This window comes from Drosophila rhopaloa, unplaced genomic scaffold (genome assembly GCF_018152115.1).
Source record: "Drosophila rhopaloa isolate 14029-0021.01 unplaced genomic scaffold, ASM1815211v1 contig_115, whole genome shotgun sequence".
In the NCBI taxonomy this organism is placed as follows: domain Eukaryota; kingdom Metazoa; phylum Arthropoda; class Insecta; order Diptera; family Drosophilidae; genus Drosophila; species Drosophila rhopaloa.
The window spans coordinates 1,680,961-1,699,659 of record NW_025334990.1 but is presented as its reverse complement, the minus strand read 5'-3'; the positions used below and the strand labels follow the sequence as shown (position 1 = coordinate 1,699,659).

Genomic DNA, 18,699 nt, shown 5'->3' with positions numbered 1-18,699 from the left:
AAATTTCAGAGCTTTCCATGCCTTTATTTCTTTCCCATCTACAATTTAAACCATCAAATTATTTTTAAATCGTTGATATGTTTATATCATAAAATTTTAAAACCACAACAAAACACACCTGTGTATATATTACCTATATTTTTTTTTAAATCGCACTGCATTTAAATACAGCAATAAATGTCCTAAAATTTAATTCGTGCTGGTATTTTAATGCCAACAATAAAGAAATGCTGGCATATTATAAAGCTAATTCTATTCATAGCTACTTTCTAGTTATTTGTATCTATATAGACATTCAAAAACATAAATTTGATAATTTCCCATAACTTTAAATTTATTTTGATACATGTGTAAACTAAAGTATCAATTTATAGACCAAATACCATAATTTGTAAAATAAAAAGTTTAAAATCGATATAATTAATCTGATATAAAAGCAAATTTATTGAATAATCGTTAGTCATTTTCCCAGCTAATATCTTGAAATTTTCTATGTTTCTTCAACAGGCAAGTGCCTCTTCAACAAAAGTGTTTACCCCGAGAAGACGGAGTTCATGCCGGACAGGTGCACGAACTGCACCTGCCTGAACGGAACCTCGGTCTGCCAGCGCCACACCTGCCCCATCCTGGAGTGCGCTCCGGAATTCCAGGAGCTGGACGGCTGCTGTCCGCGCTGTGCCGTCGCCGAGGTCCGGAGCGAGTGCAGCCTGGACGGGGTGATCTACCAGAACAACGAGACCTGGGACATGGGTCCGTGCCGCAGTTGCCGCTGCAACGGGGGCACCATCCGCTGCGCCCAGGTGCGCTGTCCGGCGGTCAAGTGCCGGGCCAATGAGGAACTGAAGCAGCCGGCGGGCGAGTGCTGCAAGCGGTGCGTGGAGACCGCTGGGACCTGCACCGTCTTCGGGGATCCCCACTTCCGCACCTTCGACGGCAAGTTCTTCAGCTTCCAGGGCAGCTGTAAATACCTGTTGGCCTCCGACTGTCTGGGCAAGACCTTTCACATCCGCCTGACGAACGAGGGGCGTGGCACGCGGCGCTCCAGTTGGGCCAAAACGGTGACCCTCAATCTGCGGAACTTGAAGGTTAATCTCGGCCAGCGGATGCGGGTCAAGGTGAACGGTACGAGGGTCACGCTGCCCTATGTGGGCGTGGCCGGTGGGCAGAATGTCACGATTGAGAGGCTGGCAGACGGAGGAGCGGTTATGCTGAGATCGGAAATGGGACTGACGCTGGAGTGGAATGGAGCTGGCTTCCTGCAGGTTTCGGTGCCGGCCAAGTTCAAGCAAAGACTGTGCGGCCTCTGCGGCAACTTCAACGGCAGTTCGCGGGACGATCTCACCGGCAAGGATGGACGGAATCGCGGGGACGACGAGGTCTGGCACTTCGCCAACTCCTGGAAGGTGGGCGGCCCCAAGTCCTGTTCGCGCAAGCGTGAATTCCTGGCCGCCACGCCCACCTGCGACAAGCGCAAGTCGAACTTCTACTGCCATCCGCTGAGTGTTCCGGCGCTCTTCGGCGAGTGCCACGAGCGGCTGAATCCGGAGAACTACAAGGCCGCCTGCCGGATGGACGTGTGCGAGTGTCCGTCCGGCGACTGCCACTGCGACAGCTTCGCGGCGTACGCCCACGAGTGCCGGCGCCTGGGCATCCAGCTGCCGGACTGGAGGAACGCCACCAACTGCCCAGGAGGCTGGCGACACAATGCCACGCTGTCGAGCTTCAAGGGCAACCAGTTCTACGGCGACCCCAGCTTCAATCGGTTCCACAAGGGTCGGCGGCAGAAGAACCACCAGCTGAGGCTGCAGCTGCAGGAGCAGCGGAGCAAACAGGGCCAGAAGGGGCGGCACAAGCCGGGCCAGAACCAGCTGGACAAGCAGGGCCACCGACTGGACAAGGATCAGCTGGACAAGGAGTTCTTCCGGAAGCATGTGCCCAGCAGCATCCTCTATCCGCGTGCGCCGGATCGCACGCCGCCGCCCCTCCACTAAGTTAGTTGACCGTTTAACTTTAGTTACCCATTTAGTTACTACACACACACACACACACACACTGAGCACGCCCATCCACACAGATACTCTCGCCTGAAAAGGGCCGCAATCCATAGCATACTTTCAGCGGCCCCAAAAAGTAGGGAGATTGTGAGGGAAAACCTAGTTGAATTCGCTCCCATGACAGCCAGGCCACAGTATTACGCTGAACGTCCTCTGGAGTAGGCAGATATATATGCCAGATATATATATATATATATATATATACCGTATATGTATGCAGCACCCACACATAGCATCGAAACTCATCCTGTCGCCATTTCGTGTAGCCTAAGTTTTATTTATTTTAGCTTTAGTAATGGAGTTTTATTCGGAGAGCCTGTTGTTTGTGTGCCTGTTTTGTATTTGTATTACTGTATGTGTGTTTCGTCGCTGCGCTGAACTAAACTGATCTAAACACTAAACTATAACTAAACCTAAGCTAAGCTTTAGCTAAGTGTACTTAGAACTTAACGCAGTCCTAGCTGAAGTACTTGATAATGTTTGCTTAAAATTTAAGCTCTAGGAAGAGGATGAGGAGGAGGACCTACCCAACTACTATGAGAATTGCACAACAGTATTTTTGCTTAGTTGAAACTTGAACGAGCCCCAGATCCCCACACTCAACTCTCCAACCCTACTTAACCAACTCGAAATTCCGCTTATCTCAAATCGGGGCATGCGCCCTCGCAGAATTAACCAACTTTTACCCAAACTGTGTTAATATTTATACAACTATCGCCAACTATTTATGCACTTAACCAGCGGAGAAGGGAGACAACTCTTTGCCATTTTCAATTTTACAAATTAATCAAGTTTAAAGTTTAAAGTTAATGTAATGTACTATAAAAACTTCTTTATATACTACTGTATGGCTGGATCTGTAAATTTACGATATATTTGAATATCCCAAAAGTTGAAGAAAAGAAAAAAAAACAAAACAAAAACCAATACCACAAATGCAAGTGGATGAAATCAAATTGAAATATATAAAAAAAAACAATTAACAATTGGTGTTTTCTCTGGGAAAAGTGGGTTTGTTTTGTATTTAAGAAGTTAACAATGGCCTTTTCTTTATTTTCAATTACAAGTAACTAAAATAAATCTTCAAAATCGTTTAAAGACTAAAAGATTTATTGGAAATCAGTTAAGCAAATGGCCAACATAGAACACTTAGAAATTTGGTATTAAAAGATTTTACTAAGTGCTGAAGTAGTTTATTGGAAAGCGATTAATAGAAATCGAAGTAAATGAACTGACAGCAGCCAAATGCTTTTAAGTTAGTCCACTCTGATTTGCGATTTGAATAGCCATTAGAATGCCCACCAAAGAGGAAATCTCAAATTTAGTCTAATCAATTTACCCTTTTACTACACGAGTAACCGGTATGAAAACATTTGGCTAGTGGTGTTTAAGTTAGGGAGTCAAATCTCTAAGCCATTAAAAAGCGCTGGCAGTTGACCAGCTTGAAAAGAGGGAATCGAATAGCCTGTGGGAACTCGAACTGCTGACTTTCAGCTGCCTCCCTGCTCCCAAATGGAGGATCTCCGGCCAACTTGCGTTTATTGTTCTTTGCTGTTCGTGTGTGGCATCAGTTTCAGAGGCACGAACTCCAACTCTCCGCGACGACACTGCGTCTGGGGTGGCAACAAACACTGCGGTGGCTCCGAGTCCGAATCCATGGCCACGGAAGGAAGTGGAGTGCAGAGCGAGTGCCAACGGCCAACGGCCAAGGGCCACTCCAGAGTACGAATGGAACCCAGAATCGGGGAGCGAAACTCAGTCTGGCTGGCGTCGGATTACGGGGCATGGCCATTAGCCATTAGCCAGTGGGGGTAATGCCAATTTATGCATGTTTGCTTTGCAATAATTGTCAGCGATGTCTAGGGTCGGCCAGGCAATTCCCATTCCGCGTCCAATTCCCAGGGCAAGATTGTCTGTAATTCGAATCGAACTTACTGGGCAGCCTTCGGAATTCTGAGAACGAGGCGGGCGCTCGTAAATTCAAGCGATCCGATCGCAGGCGATTTAGACGGAAAACACAATCTGGCATGGCCCCTGGATCATAGCTCGCGGCTCATTGAGGAAAGCAATCTACACAGCACGAAAAAACATCTATTAAAATGAAAGCATGGCATTTTCGTTACTAAAAAACTTATATCTAAAATTGTTTAAGGGCCATGTAAAGGTTAACGATTGTATAATCTATGAAAGAAAGTTAACAGGAAGTTGAATTGTTTAGAAACAACAATTCTATAATAAGGTATTCATTTTTTAAACGACAAATCTTTACAGAGACTGCTGTCCCAAAAATCGGTAAGAATGGCGGATTGCCAAAATCTAAAAAATAACTTTTCTTTGTGGTTTTCCAGTGTCAGAAAAATTATAACCGTATATGGAGAAAGTATTTTTTCTGGAACAGCAAATTGACTCAATTTTAAAAAGTAACGTAGCATTGGGAAATGTTTAAAGACTATACCTTACAAAACATTGCTTCCAAACTTGCTTAATAATAATAATAGTCTAAAAGTTCTTACATTACTGCAGGTTTTACTTAACAATTAATTTTGACGGATATATTAATTAAATTTGACTTTTGAATTTGCCGAGTCATTTATAATTTTATTATCTTAGAACAGTAAATTTATTACAAAATAAATAAATAAATACATAGCCGGGAAGCAAATTAGCTTAAAACAAATCAAAGCCATTTGGCTTTCACCAATATGATATTTAATTTTATCATAGGTGCTTTGTGTATCCCGAACGGTATTATTAAATTTACATTATACATTATACATTTATCTTTCTTCTTTTACCGAAAGGATGTAAAATGTAGTCCACATAATTAACCAGGGATATGCAATATAATAACGAGATTTCTCTGAGTGCATTACCATTCAGCAGGCACGTGCACTGAATCCCCAAACAAGTCGATCGATCAGGTTGATGCCACTTCCAATTGCAAGTGCCTGCTGGCTGATTGATGTCCGTCCAGTAGCTTCTGCAGAAATCTGCAGGCACTTAAACTCGATCTTGGACCACGGTGACATCTGCCTGTTCGGATCGCCTTTGAGCGTTTCCGCGTGTCGCTCCTCTGGAGACGCCGGCGACGCGTGCTCTGTCCTTATCGGGCGCTAACCTCTCCATATCGGACCAGCTGCCATAAAGCCACCTATTCCACTGGGTATCTGCCGGCCAGCCGACGATGGTGTGGCGCCATGGCGTGATCCAAATTTGGCATTTGGTGAAATGTCTTCTGCCGGACAAGTGGCGTTTACTGCATTCCCCAAGGGGCGGCATTAGGCGACGGGCCCGTGTTCATAACTCATAACTTGAGGCCCCTTCCCATTCCATACCTCCTCGCTGGTAGCCACTTAAAATCCACAATTTATCAATTTCTCTGGCAGGACTCGCTGCGATGAGACGAAGAGATGTCCGGCGATAAGCCGCAACTAGAAAGGGCAATCGATGCCATTGGTCATGCATCATCTGCTGCACAGAAAACAAATAATTTGTTATTAACTAATGATAGCTTTACAAACTCTTGGGCTTTAAATGTCTTCACAACAATTATTATGATAAAACATTCATTGTAGTAATCGTATCTTATTAATAATAGCACTGTTATTATAATAAAACCTTGTCTAAATATAAAATTCTAAGCTTTTTATATATATATAAAAAAATTTTCAAATATAAGAATTGCAAAAGCACAAAAGATCAAATCAAAATAATTCATAATAATTTGAAGTACATTTTTAATATTTTTATATATTCCACTGTTATTAGCTGGGAATTGGTATTAGACCCTTTGATCGGGCTGAGTAACCTAGCTGTTCATAGAGATTAAATATCTTGTAAAACATGAATGTTCGTTAAAGCCTTGTCTTTTTTACCCGCTTTTTTGGGCTCTTTAGAAATAATTTGTCAATACACGAAAACAAGGTCGATCCTTGTGTGGGGTGTTCAACAAATATAAAAAAAAAAAATTTTTTTAATCCGGATTGAAGTCGCGTCTTAGCCGACATTTAAATTTAAGCTTCTTACTAAAGCTGAATATTACTTTGAATATATTTAATTTCTTTTAGAATTGTCAAAATATAAACCCTCTTGATAAGCTCTTAGTTTTTCTCTGTGTACAGCCAGCATCCAAGGATGCGACTCGTAAGTGTGCATAAGCGAGTGGAAACGCATGAATCATTCGGTGGCTGCGTGGGAGCATCCATTGTCATCGGTTTGGCCATTATCGCGTACATCCATATGTCAGCGGCTCCCAGAGAATGGCCGCCCACGTCCAACTGGCTCAAGGGCTGCACTTCGTCTTCGGGGGTTGGAACTTAAGGATTGGGGGAGGACCCCGCACAAGCCATTTTCCGGATGCGGGAAACCAAAGCTGTTGACAGAACTGGACAAATGAAGCATTATTTATGTTATTGATACGGCGGCGGAGAGAGTGAGATATATTATATATGAGTAGGAAAGAAAGAGGGGCAATAATTTGTGGCATACTCTTCGGCGTTGACCTAAATGACCCAGCAACGGGGTGGCAATTCCGAGCGATTCACCAGCTAAATGTGGGGAGAAATAAATTTGTGAATTTATGTTGAAAAGAACAAAAATGAGATCCGAAGAATTTATTTTCCATGTTTTAAATGCTTCTTATTAAAATTATATTTTTTTTAAAATTAAAATCAATATTTTAAGTTCTGCAAATTTAATCTCAGTGAATTTTAGATTAAATCACATTTGATTTTGAGAGCTATATTAAATTTCAATATTTTTTATCGTCTTTTTGTGTTCAATTGCTAAGGAAAAAAAAAAGTATTCCCTATTATGTGTTAGGGAGAAAATTCAATTCGTACATTTATAATTTTAATGAGATCTAACCGTTTATAGTAATATCATTAAAAAACTTTAGATATCATAGAAGTTCTAAGACATTTAATATCTTAAAGTAGTTTTCTTTTTGTATCTTCGCTGGCAGTAAATTCGCTTAATTTTTGGTTGGCCATTTGACACGCTCCAGATGATTTCTAAGAATCGAGTTTATTAGCAAGTTATTTAATGTGTTGACTAATTTTCATTTAGCATGGTTTTATTTGGACATGCTCTAAATGATTATAATGATTCAATTTGTAAGTGACTAATATTATTATAAATGTAACATAGTATTTACAATTATTCTTACTCCTATTCTAGAATACTAATTAAGATGTCTTGGTCACAGTTAATTAGCTAAGCAAATTAGTTATTAAGTGCTGACACCTCCCCCACCCTAATCCTCACCCACTCAGCCGTCAATCAGCGTCGAGTGGGTCATTATAAATACAAATGTCTGGGAAGATTGGTTGAGCTTACACGAGATGAATGTCTGAATGAATTGTGAATTAATGGATATCTCCGCCAAACTATCTGCCGCTCTCCATCTTCCTCTCCCTCGATTCTTAAGTGTTTTGACTAATTTAATTGGCAATCAAGTATTCAGCGTTGGCTTAAATGGCGATGGCGTGTGTCGGAATGGAAAAGGCAAGCCCGCAAGAATCAAAGCAAAATTAATTGCCTAGTTATTGGCCATTTGAATAATTATGTAGTTGGAAAAGGGATTCAGGACCTTCTAGACATAGCTTTTAATCTCTCTCCCTCACTCACTCGCCAATTCTCGAATCAATTTGCTTTAGCACTTCCACAGACAGAAAGGCGTCGGCAGCAACTTTTTTGTTTATTTATTTTTATATTTTTGTATCGGCTTTCGCCAGCCGAAACTGGTTGGCATCCATCAGATTTTGGATAAAGTTTAGCACATGCCGGGCAGGAACAATACGGATTATTAATTATTTTAAATGATCCCTCTTGTTCTCCGAGTTACTTGTAGCGATTTATTTCGTTCCAGGTCTCATCGCAGTCAGATGTAATTATGCAAAGTTAACTCGACGCTGGTGTTTTCTCATGACGGAAGTTGTTGCAGTGCCATCGGTACTGAGTATTAATTGCCATTATCTAATCTTGTAATCTTGGTCTGGAGGGGGCGGGGAGATAATGGCGCAGCGATCAGTGATTCTTGATTCCATCTGTGGGAACAAAGATAACCACATCCCATTAAAGATTGATCACTTGGTAATTACTGTCATTTGTGTCAAAATAATAAAATATGGGAAAAAAGGGGGTTCTTGAGTTTTAGATATTAAAAAGAGAGTGATCATTTTATTTTAGTACATCTATTTTCAAAACGTTTAAGTACATTGAAACAATTGCGATTCAGATTTAACGTCTTAGGTGCAAAAGTTTGCATATAACCGAAGTCACAGTCGTATCTATTTCGAAGTCCCTAATGCCTACAGATTCCAGACTTTCTCATTCCCCTGACTTCCTAGTGTACCCGAACACATGCTACAACCCATCAATTAGCACACAGACTCACCTTTCTTCTTAAATTTCTCCTCCATAAATCTAGGAAAAGCAACTTAAATCACGCGTCGGTCTTAAGTGCCGCCTTATCGGGCATAATCGCTGTTGAAATTTGCATACTAAATTTAGTCTAATAGGTTCTGAGCCGGACTGATGGGCTTTGCCAGCTCCGGTACTGGTCGGATATATGTGTCAATAAAAGTCGGGTAATTAATTGCACGCCCCCCGAAATGGATAGCCGCCGTTTCCCAAGCTTCCAGCTGGATAAATATAGCTGAAGTATATATATGGGCCGCTTAAAGATCACATTAACATCAAACGCGCACATTTTATGGCCTGTCAACCGATCGTTGTCCACATAGATCCAATGAACCACCAGACTCCTCTCCACTCTCCTCTCTTATTTTCATTTTTAATTTTGTTTCATTTCGGCCAATTTTAGAATCACGACTTTAGAAACCCGAGCCGAAGCGGGATGAAATGGAACCGAAAGACCGGGAAGATTCACTCATCCTCCGCTCGGCTGGCCCTCAAATTAATATTTATATTTATTATCATTATTTTGTGCAAACTTGTTCTTGGCCGTTTCGTTTCTAAACGTGTTAGAAAGGCTTGGTCTGGCTAAGTCGGGCTTTGCGAAATGGCATTAGAATCGGCCGGAGAGAGATATATAAAAAGTCGGCTGTCACCCGAGCTCTCTTGCTTAGTTTAAGTCTTAGTCCCCGATCTCGGTTCTGTGATCATTCGAACGGAAACATCCAATAAAGACGGCCACGCTTATTGGCCAGAATCTGATTGAAAGTGCCCAATCAAAAGTGATAGACAGAGGGTCCTTATTAAGTGTTAAATATTTTTTAAAGTTTTTTGAAAGTAAATTAGAAAAAATGTCAGCTCTGGTCTGTGGAACTGCCTGCCTGGCCATTTTCCAGCTTATGCTGCAGTTAGTCCTGGCCCAGGACTACGGCTGGTGTGATCCCACTTTGTGCGAGAATGGTGTCAAACATATTGCCTGCCGAAATACTGGAGTAAGTATTAATCAAATAAATTATACAAATATTCTTTCATACGATAAAGAAAAGGTTATTATAATCAAAAGTCATATAATGTAGACTTGAATATTAATCGCATGCATATTAGGAGATGAACGATGAAATATTTGTAAAAATGGCTGAAATGAAATGTTGCAGAGCTCAAGGTCTTTGGCTGATTAATTTATGTATATTTAAATTTAATCGCCACAGATCTTTAATCAGTTCGCATTATCTTGTTTTAGGGGGATTTTTGCAAACTATAGCAGATAATATCTTAATTAGAGATCGCAATTTTGTCAAAAAAAGTCTTATATATTCAAGTGCACATTCTAAGAAAGAAACTTTCTTATATCTATTTTTTCGTTATTATATCATCTTGATTGTGATTAGAGTATGTTAATCATAATTTCACCATAATCACCATAAATTTACCTGTTTTCCGTTTATAAAATTGAATTTTTAGATGCTAAGATTTCAGAAAAATGATTTAAATATCTGATAAGGATTCTAAAGTTTTAACTTCAGGGTACAATTAAGAAAAAGTTCAAAGATTTTAAAAAGGTTTTTCTTAGAAAGATAGGTTTAATAACTAGATGATTTTATGTGAAAATGAAAAGGAAAGCCGAAAACCTCTAAAAATATCTTGCAAATGATAGATTCATGAAAACCCTTTTTATCTTGTGCCACAGCAATTCGCCAGACGCTGCCAGCCGGATTCATTCCAAGTGGATATAAACCGCCACAAGGGGGATTTCCTGCATGCCCACAACAAGAGGAGAAACTTCCTGGCTTTAGGAAAGGTGCCGGGGTATTATCCGGCCGCACGAATGGCCACAATGGTAGGAACTTATCCAAACATTACTTGGATAGCAATAATCTGCGATATCCTTAGGTGTGGGACGATGAGCTGCAGTACCTGTCCATGCTGAATTCCCGAACCTGTAAGCTAGACCACGACGATTGCCACAACACCTACCGGTATGCCAACTCCGGACAAAACCTGTGCGCCGTGTGGCGTCCAAGAGATCCCCATGTGAATGTGACCAGTTTGGTGGAGGAGTGCTTGGGTCTGTGGTTTAACGAATACTCCCTGATAGACAGCAGCTTCATCGATGCCTTTCGAGTCACCTCCATCTTGTAAGTAAAAATAAAAGGGGATGCCCCTTGATTCTTTATCAACGTATAGCATTTATTCTAAACAGTGAGGACTACGGTCACTTTGCGGAGATGAGTGTGGACAAGAGCTTTGCGCTAGGCTGCTCCATCATGAGATTCACACGTCCCGACTACCCCTCCGTATATATCTACAACTTCATCTGCAACTACGCTTCACTGTACGCCCTGGGAGCTCCAGTTTATGAGGCTGGCCGTCCGGCTTCTCGGTGCACCACGGGCAAAAGCCACTTCTATCCGGGATTGTGTTCCACGCGGGAGGTGTACGACCCCAATTGGTAGAAGGGATCCCAGGGGGAATCCCTCCACTCAGGTACAACTGCCAAGAGTATTTAGTAGCCCGTAGCTTTAGACCGAATACAAACCAATAAATGATCGCATCGATTCCAGCCACTTTGCATAATTTATTTAAATTTACAGACGTCATCGAGAGTTCGCCGCTGACTTCTGACCCGACTAGCATTGCATAACCACAGTTGAGTTATAAACCCACAGGTTGTGCTGTAAGACAAAAAAGATCGACCAAAATAAACAATGCGAATATACAAAGAAAGCCAGTCCCAGTCTTTAGAGACTGGTTTGGCACAGAACTTTCGTTTATTATTGGTCAACAACTCATAAAGATGTTCCCTAGCATATGCAAATGGCGATTTGTTCGCAGAAGTTATTGATTTCTCCTTTGTGATTGAGAACCTGTCGGGGGGGTCTTTGAATAGGGAGCTTAGCGTGTGCAGCGAGCAAGAAACAAGCAGATTAATCTACTTGTATATTAATACCTGATAGTCAAAGCTCATCAATTGGGTCAATGTCAGTGTCAAAGACTGGAAACTCTAGAATAATGAAGTCACTGAACTGTGTGAAACACCCACGCTGACTCAAGTTGAATGTTGAATCTCTTTAGACCACGTTATTTTAAATGATTAAAACCAATGTTGAGTGTTTATAATATGTACTCCAGCTTAAATGTTTTACAAGCTATTTTCAATTATTTTTTAGATTAGTATCTGTCAATAACAATGGGTAATGATACAACAGATGTTTCCCTATTTTTCACCGGTCCGTACAACTTTAACCAACCTAACGAAAGCTCAAACCTCAACTAAATGCGTCTACTTGGCTTTCTCTAGCTTGAACTTGACTCAACTCGGAGATTAACGATCTAGTTAAACAGTCTATTTTTGGATAGGGAGCCGCGTGCCAACAAAGTGGAGACTCTTCCCTCGGGGCTTCTCGGGAGCTTATTGCTCGAGTTTTCCTAGAATTCGTGCACTTTGAAGTTTCGGTGTGAACGCTCTTTAAAGATAAAAACATAAACACAGACTGTAATTGAGACAAAGACAACGGCCCCCGAAAATGGAAATGATTCATAAAACGTCGCTTGACCTGTCTCAAGCTGCGGTTTCGTTTTCGGATTGAGATCGGGATCGGATTCGGAATCGAAGTCGGGCTTGGAATCGAGATTGGTAAACACCCGCCGTAAATAAACACTTGCAAATCAAAATTTCGTTATAAATATCGCCTTGACGGTGGTCAGGACTTGCACTTGCGTTCAAGCCTTCAGTGAGATCCAGCGAATATGGAGACCGGAAGATACCTAATGTTCAGTTGTCTGCTGACAATCTTGGGGGTTGTGATCTCCCAGCCGTTGTCCTGGTGCGATCCGCAACTGTGTCCAGATGACACGGTGCACATTGCCTGCAATAATGATGGGGTAAGTAAAGCTCATAAGTCCTCTTTACATCCTGATGTATGACATATATTTCCTTTAGGAGTTCCATGAGAGCTGCTCTCCGGATGCCACCATGGTGGACCTTAAACCTTACCGCAACTTTATCGTGGATGAGCATAACAAGCGGAGGAACTTTATAGCCTCTGGATCACTGCCTGGATATTACCCGGCCACTCGCATGGCCACCATGGTGTGGGATGCGGAACTGGAGTACCTGGCCACGTTGAACCTGAAAACCTGCTATCTGGAGCACGACGACTGTCACAACAGTTACCGCTTCCGGAATTTGGGTCAGAATCTGTGCGGGGTCGATCGCCCCCGGAACTGGCCGATGAACGTGACTAATCTGGTGGATCAGTCAATGGGTTTGTGGTTCGGGGAACACAAGCTGATCGACAGCAGCTATATAACCGATTTTAAGCTCACCAGGAATCTGTAAGTCGTCCGGGATCTCCCCACTGACCTAAACCACTAACTCCTTTTACTCTTATCAGTGAGAAGTACGGACACTTTGTGGAAACGGTGGTGGACCGGAACACCCATGTGGGCTGTGCCATGATGCGCTTCACCAATCCCCAGTACCCCTTCCTCTACATCTACAACACCGCCTGCAACTACGCCAGTGTCTATGCCATCGGAGTGCCTGTTTATAATGCCGGAGAACCCGCCTCCGAATGCCGGACGGGCAGCAACCCGGAATTCCCCGCTCTCTGTTCCATCAGGGAGCAGTACAATCCCAACTATAATTTGTACTAGCTAATGAACCAAATAATAAATACCAAACTACAATAAATTCTATCTAATGAACCTAATCAAAACACCTTCATTTTTATTACTTTCTTTCGACAATTGCTCCCCCTGATTGATACGTCAAGTTTTCTTTATCGTCGTTCCGGCTGCTAAATTTGGCTTGTTGCTAATTTCCAATTCAGCGGGCACTCATTTATTAATGTTTACGGAAACAATCAAAAGCGGTTCTCGGACACTGGGTTCGGGCAAAAGAAATCTCAGCCGTATTTTACTCATAAAAAGATTTTAACTCATACGTGCACGTAATTATTTAAGATTACAAAAAAAACGGTATGAAGTTTTGGTAAATCAATTATGTGGATACCTCACAAAATATATTAAATAAATAATTTGATGTGAACTCATCGTTTTAATTATTTCAGGTATTATTTATTTGTGGATTTTGGGATTAAGCTTAATTTGCAGTAACCTTTTTTTAATTAAAAGGTTCAGGCTCAATTAGCTTTTTATAACAGGCTATTCTATGCAAGTCGCAGAAAATATAATTATACACATATTTTTGAACCAACGGATATTGTATATATCTTGAAGGGAAATTGGGCTTGGAATAACTATTTATCAACCTAAAACTTTTCAAAACATTTAGCTAAACGTTAATTTCCATAAAACAAAATATTATTTCCAAATTAATCTCCTTTTGCCCAAGGTGCAATCGGTTACTTTTCACGCTTCGCTGCATGTGACTGACCTATCCTGCATTTGTTTTTATCGAAACGATGATTTGTATGTCCCATCATCAAACCGCAAATTAATTTTTAATTGCTCAGGATCACATTAAAAGGCAGTTAATTCATCAATGAGCCAGCTGCGAAAAATAACATTCTGTCCACGAGTCACGCATAAACAATGTGCTCAATGCACCCAGTGACGTAGACAGATTCAGTTCCAATCTTGGCAACAGATACAACTCCAGTCCTAAGGACAGACCTGACATTCCTGCAGTCAATTGTGGGCAATTTACGGTCCAGCCACTGCAGCTGAAGCCTAGATCAGACAGTGACTCCTATAAATCAGCTCCCCATGTGTGGGATTTCATGTGGAGCAAACAAGGGTTCACAGCAGCTGTCTCAGCTAGAGTTGCACACAGGAAAAAAATACAATATTTGCCTGTATGTTATTATAAGCAGTTAGAACAGCAGAGCTTAGTAATGTAATTAGAGCCTATCATTAAAACCGGTGAGCCAATTTAAAAACAAAGCTATGAACTAAAAAAAATGAAATCAAATCCTTTAAGAATTTAAAATAAAAAAGGTGGATATCAACAGCTTTGGATGGATATTTAGATATAAAATGCCAAAACAAAAAAATATTTAAAAAATAATAACACCATTTTTTTCTGTGCATTCCTTCCTCCACTCACTGCCCACTTTCAAACGGGCCACAGTGAAGCCTCTGCCCTGACTTTTATCTTTCTTTATCTGCGGCAATGCATCATAAACGAGTCTGCTTTCCTGTTTCTGTCCTGCCCTGTCCTGTCCACACAAATCTCCGCACTCCCACAGATTCTGGATGGCTGGCTGTCGTTGCTGGTTATGCAAATTCCGATTACGAAGCTTTATCGCCGCCAGAATCGCAGATCTCGAACCCAGCAGCTGTCGGCCTGTCATTCTGTCGAGTCGCGAGCGAGCCAATAAAGATCTCTGTTTTGACAGTTTGCACGTTTATTGGACCTGGAAACCCCTCACTGTCTACCACCAGATGCCCAGGTCGCTAAACAGCTCCTCGGTGGTGGGCAGCTCGAAGTCTTCGTTGACCCACTCGGATCGGTTCTTGTTGGTTGCGTTCTCCTGGTCGCTCGCTCCATATTCCTTGCGGTAGCCCACATCCTCGCGAAGATCCTCCTCGTCGTACTCCTCATCGTCTTCCACTGCCTCCAGAGAGCTGCTCAAATTGGTTTTACGCTTTGGAGGAGCCAGTGGCAAGCCCTTCTCTCCTAGCATACGCTGCATGTTTCCGATTTCATCCACCTGCTGTGGCGGCGATGGCTTCTCCTCCGCCGAGGGTTCTTCCGCAACTTTTTCTGGGTAAGCTGCCATCGGGGAGGAGGCCAATCTTACAATCCGGTCGAAAAGAGTGGCAAAGTGTCGTCTAAACCGGCTGTAATCAAAACTGTCCCTGGATCCAGAGTTGGCATCCAGTAATCCGTGGGTGGACGTGGATTTTGAGCGGGTCAGCGGCCCAAAATGATGTAGCATATCAATACCGGGTGCCATCGATTCTTCCCAGCTCTGTAATAATTATTTGCGTAATTTAATTTTATTATTTTAAATTTTACTTTCAAATTGCTTACCAATTCCGTCCAGTCCTCGATGGGCACACTTAGCACTGAGTTAACAACATTGACCACACGTTCCTCCAGGTTCAAAGCATGAATTATCCATTTGGCTAATGACACGGCGCAATTGAGGTCGCAGCGCTGTCTGAAATCGATAAAAATAGTTGGCAGGATATTTTAGTTATTGCGATGTAGGGGATACCGTGTACTTTAAATGTGCTAGGATATTAAAATCTAAAAAAAATTATAAATAGTAGTTTAACAAGTATAATGGAAGTTTTAAAACTATTTCAAATTAGCTAATTGTAATTCTCAAATTAATATTAAAGTTTTTAAAATTTTAATGCAAGAAATTAAGAAACGGGAATAGATACTGACAATTTAAAGGTATACAACCATTTGGAACAAAAGGTATTTTTTATAATTCCTAACTAAAAAATATATATTTCATTCTTTGACTAGTGATGGGTATAAGCATGTTAATTATTTCAGTGGGTTTGATAGCGGTAGTGGTAGTGTAAATAGGAAACACTTAGTATAAGGGTAATTATCGAACACCCCATGTGTACATACTTGCGTTCGTCACGCCGTATCTCCACTAGCTTGTCGCCCTCCAGGATTAGCTGGTCGTAGTTGGACTCGATTTCCATAGTTATGGCTTCCTTGGGCTCGCCCTCAGATTGCTCCTGGAGTTGGCGCTGAAGGGTTTTAAACTGCTGCCACAGATCCTCCAGTTGGTCCTGTGAATAAAAAGGAACTACATTTAATAAACCTTTATAACTTATACAAATATAAATAAAATTTGTTAAAGGTCAATTCGCTTAAAGTTACTCCATACTCACCGTTTGCTTCCTAATGCTCTGCTGGGTTTCGTGATGGACATCAATGCGATGGAGGATTGGTTGGGCGGGTAGAAAGGGAGCTGCCATCAGGCGTTCCACACAGCGATTGAGTACTCCGCGCTTCGGCTTCTTTTTGTCCATTTTGATCAGACCCGCTGAGCTATCAAGCTTGAGAGTTCTCTCCACAACGCGCTCCAGGATCATGCCGAAGGTCTCCACGTAGTCGGACTGTATGCGAAAGCGATTGGAGTTCTTGGCAGCCACCACGGTGATTATTTCACTCTGTTTCTCAAGACCCGGACAGAGCAACTGGAGTCCCAGAGCATGGGCATCGCTCTGCTCCTCCAGAAACTCCCCGAAAAAGGTGGCCAACTTGGGGCTCACATGTCGACTGGTTATGCTGTAGGTTAGCTTGATCCCGGCTGCCTTTTGAGGCTGACACACGCGATAGAACATGGACAGAGGAAGATTGGCGCTCTGCTGAATTACACGAGGGATCCCCTAGAAAAGATTTGGAAGAGGATCAGCATCCGAAAATTGTACCAATCGCTTTCTACTCACCCTGGGACTCAAAAAGGAGGCCACCACTTCCACTTTGGTACTATGAACATGCAACAACTCGGCAATATAGAAGTCCAACTTGAGCTCTTTACTTGTGCCCGCTGGCACATCCACAAAGCTCAAAGTATCCTGACTGCAACGGACTCCATTCGGCGTCTGGAACACCAGCTGCAATTCGGCCAGCTCCGCCTTAATCTTGCAGCGCAGTAAGCCCTTGGCCGACGGCAACTCCTTGACAGCCACATCTGCCGGTACATCCAATAGCAGGGTGTCCAAATCATCGCTGGCCTCCGTCTGGATGCTGAAACTTAGGCGCACCTGATCGGCCGCCTGCTGATTGAGGGCATCCATGTCCCGCACATCCACCGCCTCCTTGATCTCGTCCTCGAGCTGCTGTAGTTCCTTGTGCGCCTGGGAGAAACTCAACTCCTCCACGTTCAAGGGTTGCACTTGGAACTGAAATGGATCAGCGCCGAGGTAGCCCACTTCAAGTTGTCCACTGGCGCCCAATGTTACTATTCCGCCAGCTAGATTCTGGACATTGGAGCGCTGTATGGCCACTGGTGCAGGCAACTGGTTGGGCCACTGTGCAGCCCAAATGATGTTGGCCTCTTCATATAGATGTAACTTGGAGGAGTCCGAAATGATAGCTGTGATGAGGCGGGCTCCGGGCTCTTGAAATAGATTTTTGTCAAATAGGGTTTATGGAAGAAATCAAATGGAATACTCACCCCAGTAATAGCCAACCACAAAGCTGGTGAAACATTTTGGAGCATAGTCAAGCTTGAGCATAAAGTTAAATTTTCCATTGTCGTCCAGTGAAATAAAGTTTCGTTCGCCCAGGATCATAATATAGGAACAGTTCCTACATTAAACATTACCATTAATTTAGATCTTAAGACTCCGCGACTTAAAGAAGTGTGGCATACTTTCAGGTATCGATATTCCGCATACCAATCCAGAAACAATTCTGTACTCACTCTTTTACTTGAACCACCCGCATATCGACAATACCCTCGCCGACGCACTGCGTCCAGGTGGGCTGGTAGCTGCTCTTGGTGACCAGCGAGTGGGACAGATCCTGGTAGCTGTAGCACTGCAGATCCCAGGTGGCACTGAACCGAAAGAAGCTATCGGTTCGCTCGCAGTAGGCCACTGGAGCAGGAAGTGCCCGATGACCGGGGAACCGGCACTCGTAGGAGATGCCATCCTGCTCATAGAAAGTCAGGGTCCCATCCAGATGCACCACGCAAAAGAACTCCCGTCCCTTTACCTGGCCGAAGTGACCCTGGCAAAGACCAAAGGACACGCGCTGGAACTTGTGCTCCGCTTGCAACTGGAGGCGCAACTGGGCACCGTGGTCCGCCAGTCCTCCGATTGACACAACATTGTAGATAACAATAGCGTTGGGCAGGAGCACACCCAACTGATTGGTGTTCTCATTACGAACATTTCTGCGTTATAAGTGCAGCAGTCATAGTCATGCAATCCTCCGCTTAAATCCATTTCAAACTCACCCACTAAACTTGCCAGCGTAAAGCCCAAGGATGGGAGCCACCATCTGGGTCTCCAGGAGCAGGTCGGTGGCATCAAACCCCCTGCGGTGCGGATAGTAGATACTCAGCTGTCCGGTCTGGGAGCCTACAATTATGTAGTCCTTTTCCTGAGTCTCCAGGCCAAAGCGGGCGCACAGCAGACTGGCCACATCGTATTCCTCTCCAGGATCGGAGCACTGGGCTGACCACCAGCTGCAGACATTAAACAGCGACATGTTGCAACTGATTTATGGAACTCCAATAGCTCCAGTTGTTGTGGCTAAATGGGAAAAGGTTTCCATGGC

The 18,699-nt window shown here is 42.9% G+C and overlaps 4 protein-coding genes across 5 annotated transcripts in view; 3 read left to right on the top strand and 1 right to left on the bottom strand.

Annotated features, from left to right (window-relative positions):
* LOC108052784 (BMP-binding endothelial regulator protein) overlaps positions 1 to 2,988 on the top strand; it is a 30,262-nt gene extending 27,274 nt beyond the window's left edge. For both annotated transcript variants that reach the window (XM_017135272.2, XM_017135273.2), the window contains exon 7: positions 508 to 2,988. In XM_017135272.2, coding sequence (XP_016990761.2) covers positions 508 to 1,991 — 1,484 coding nt within the window. In that variant the 3' untranslated portion in view covers positions 1,992 to 2,988. The remainder of the gene's footprint in view (positions 1 to 507) is intronic.
* Positions 2,989 to 9,157: 6,169 nt separating this feature from the next.
* On the top strand, positions 9,158 to 10,993 carry LOC108052771 (antigen 5 like allergen Cul n 1). Its single transcript, XM_017135246.2, has 4 exons — positions 9,158 to 9,463; positions 10,159 to 10,308; positions 10,362 to 10,606; positions 10,672 to 10,993. Exons 1-4 carry the CDS (start codon positions 9,323 to 9,325, stop codon positions 10,922 to 10,924), a joined length of 789 nt encoding a protein of 262 aa, XP_016990735.1. The 5' UTR covers positions 9,158 to 9,322; the 3' UTR covers positions 10,925 to 10,993.
* Positions 10,994 to 12,218: 1,225 nt separating this feature from the next.
* On the top strand, positions 12,219 to 13,127 carry LOC108052764 (antigen 5 like allergen Cul n 1). Its single transcript, XM_017135239.1, has 3 exons — positions 12,219 to 12,353; positions 12,412 to 12,806; positions 12,866 to 13,127. Exons 1-3 carry the CDS (start codon positions 12,219 to 12,221, stop codon positions 13,125 to 13,127), a joined length of 792 nt encoding a protein of 263 aa, XP_016990728.1.
* A 1,699-nt stretch (positions 13,128 to 14,826) lies between these two features.
* LOC108052767 (protein PTHB1) lies at positions 14,827 to 18,630 on the bottom strand. The gene is made up of 8 exons (XM_017135241.2): positions 18,377 to 18,630; positions 17,840 to 18,313; positions 17,591 to 17,724; positions 16,860 to 17,533; positions 16,299 to 16,799; positions 16,030 to 16,196; positions 15,472 to 15,601; positions 14,827 to 15,409 (listed from the first exon to the last, which is right to left on the bottom strand). The coding sequence occupies exons 1-8, from the start codon at positions 18,628 to 18,630 to the stop codon at positions 14,870 to 14,872; spliced, it is 2,874 nt and encodes a 957-aa protein (XP_016990730.2). The 3' UTR covers positions 14,827 to 14,869.
* Positions 18,631 to 18,699: the final 69 nt, after the last annotated feature.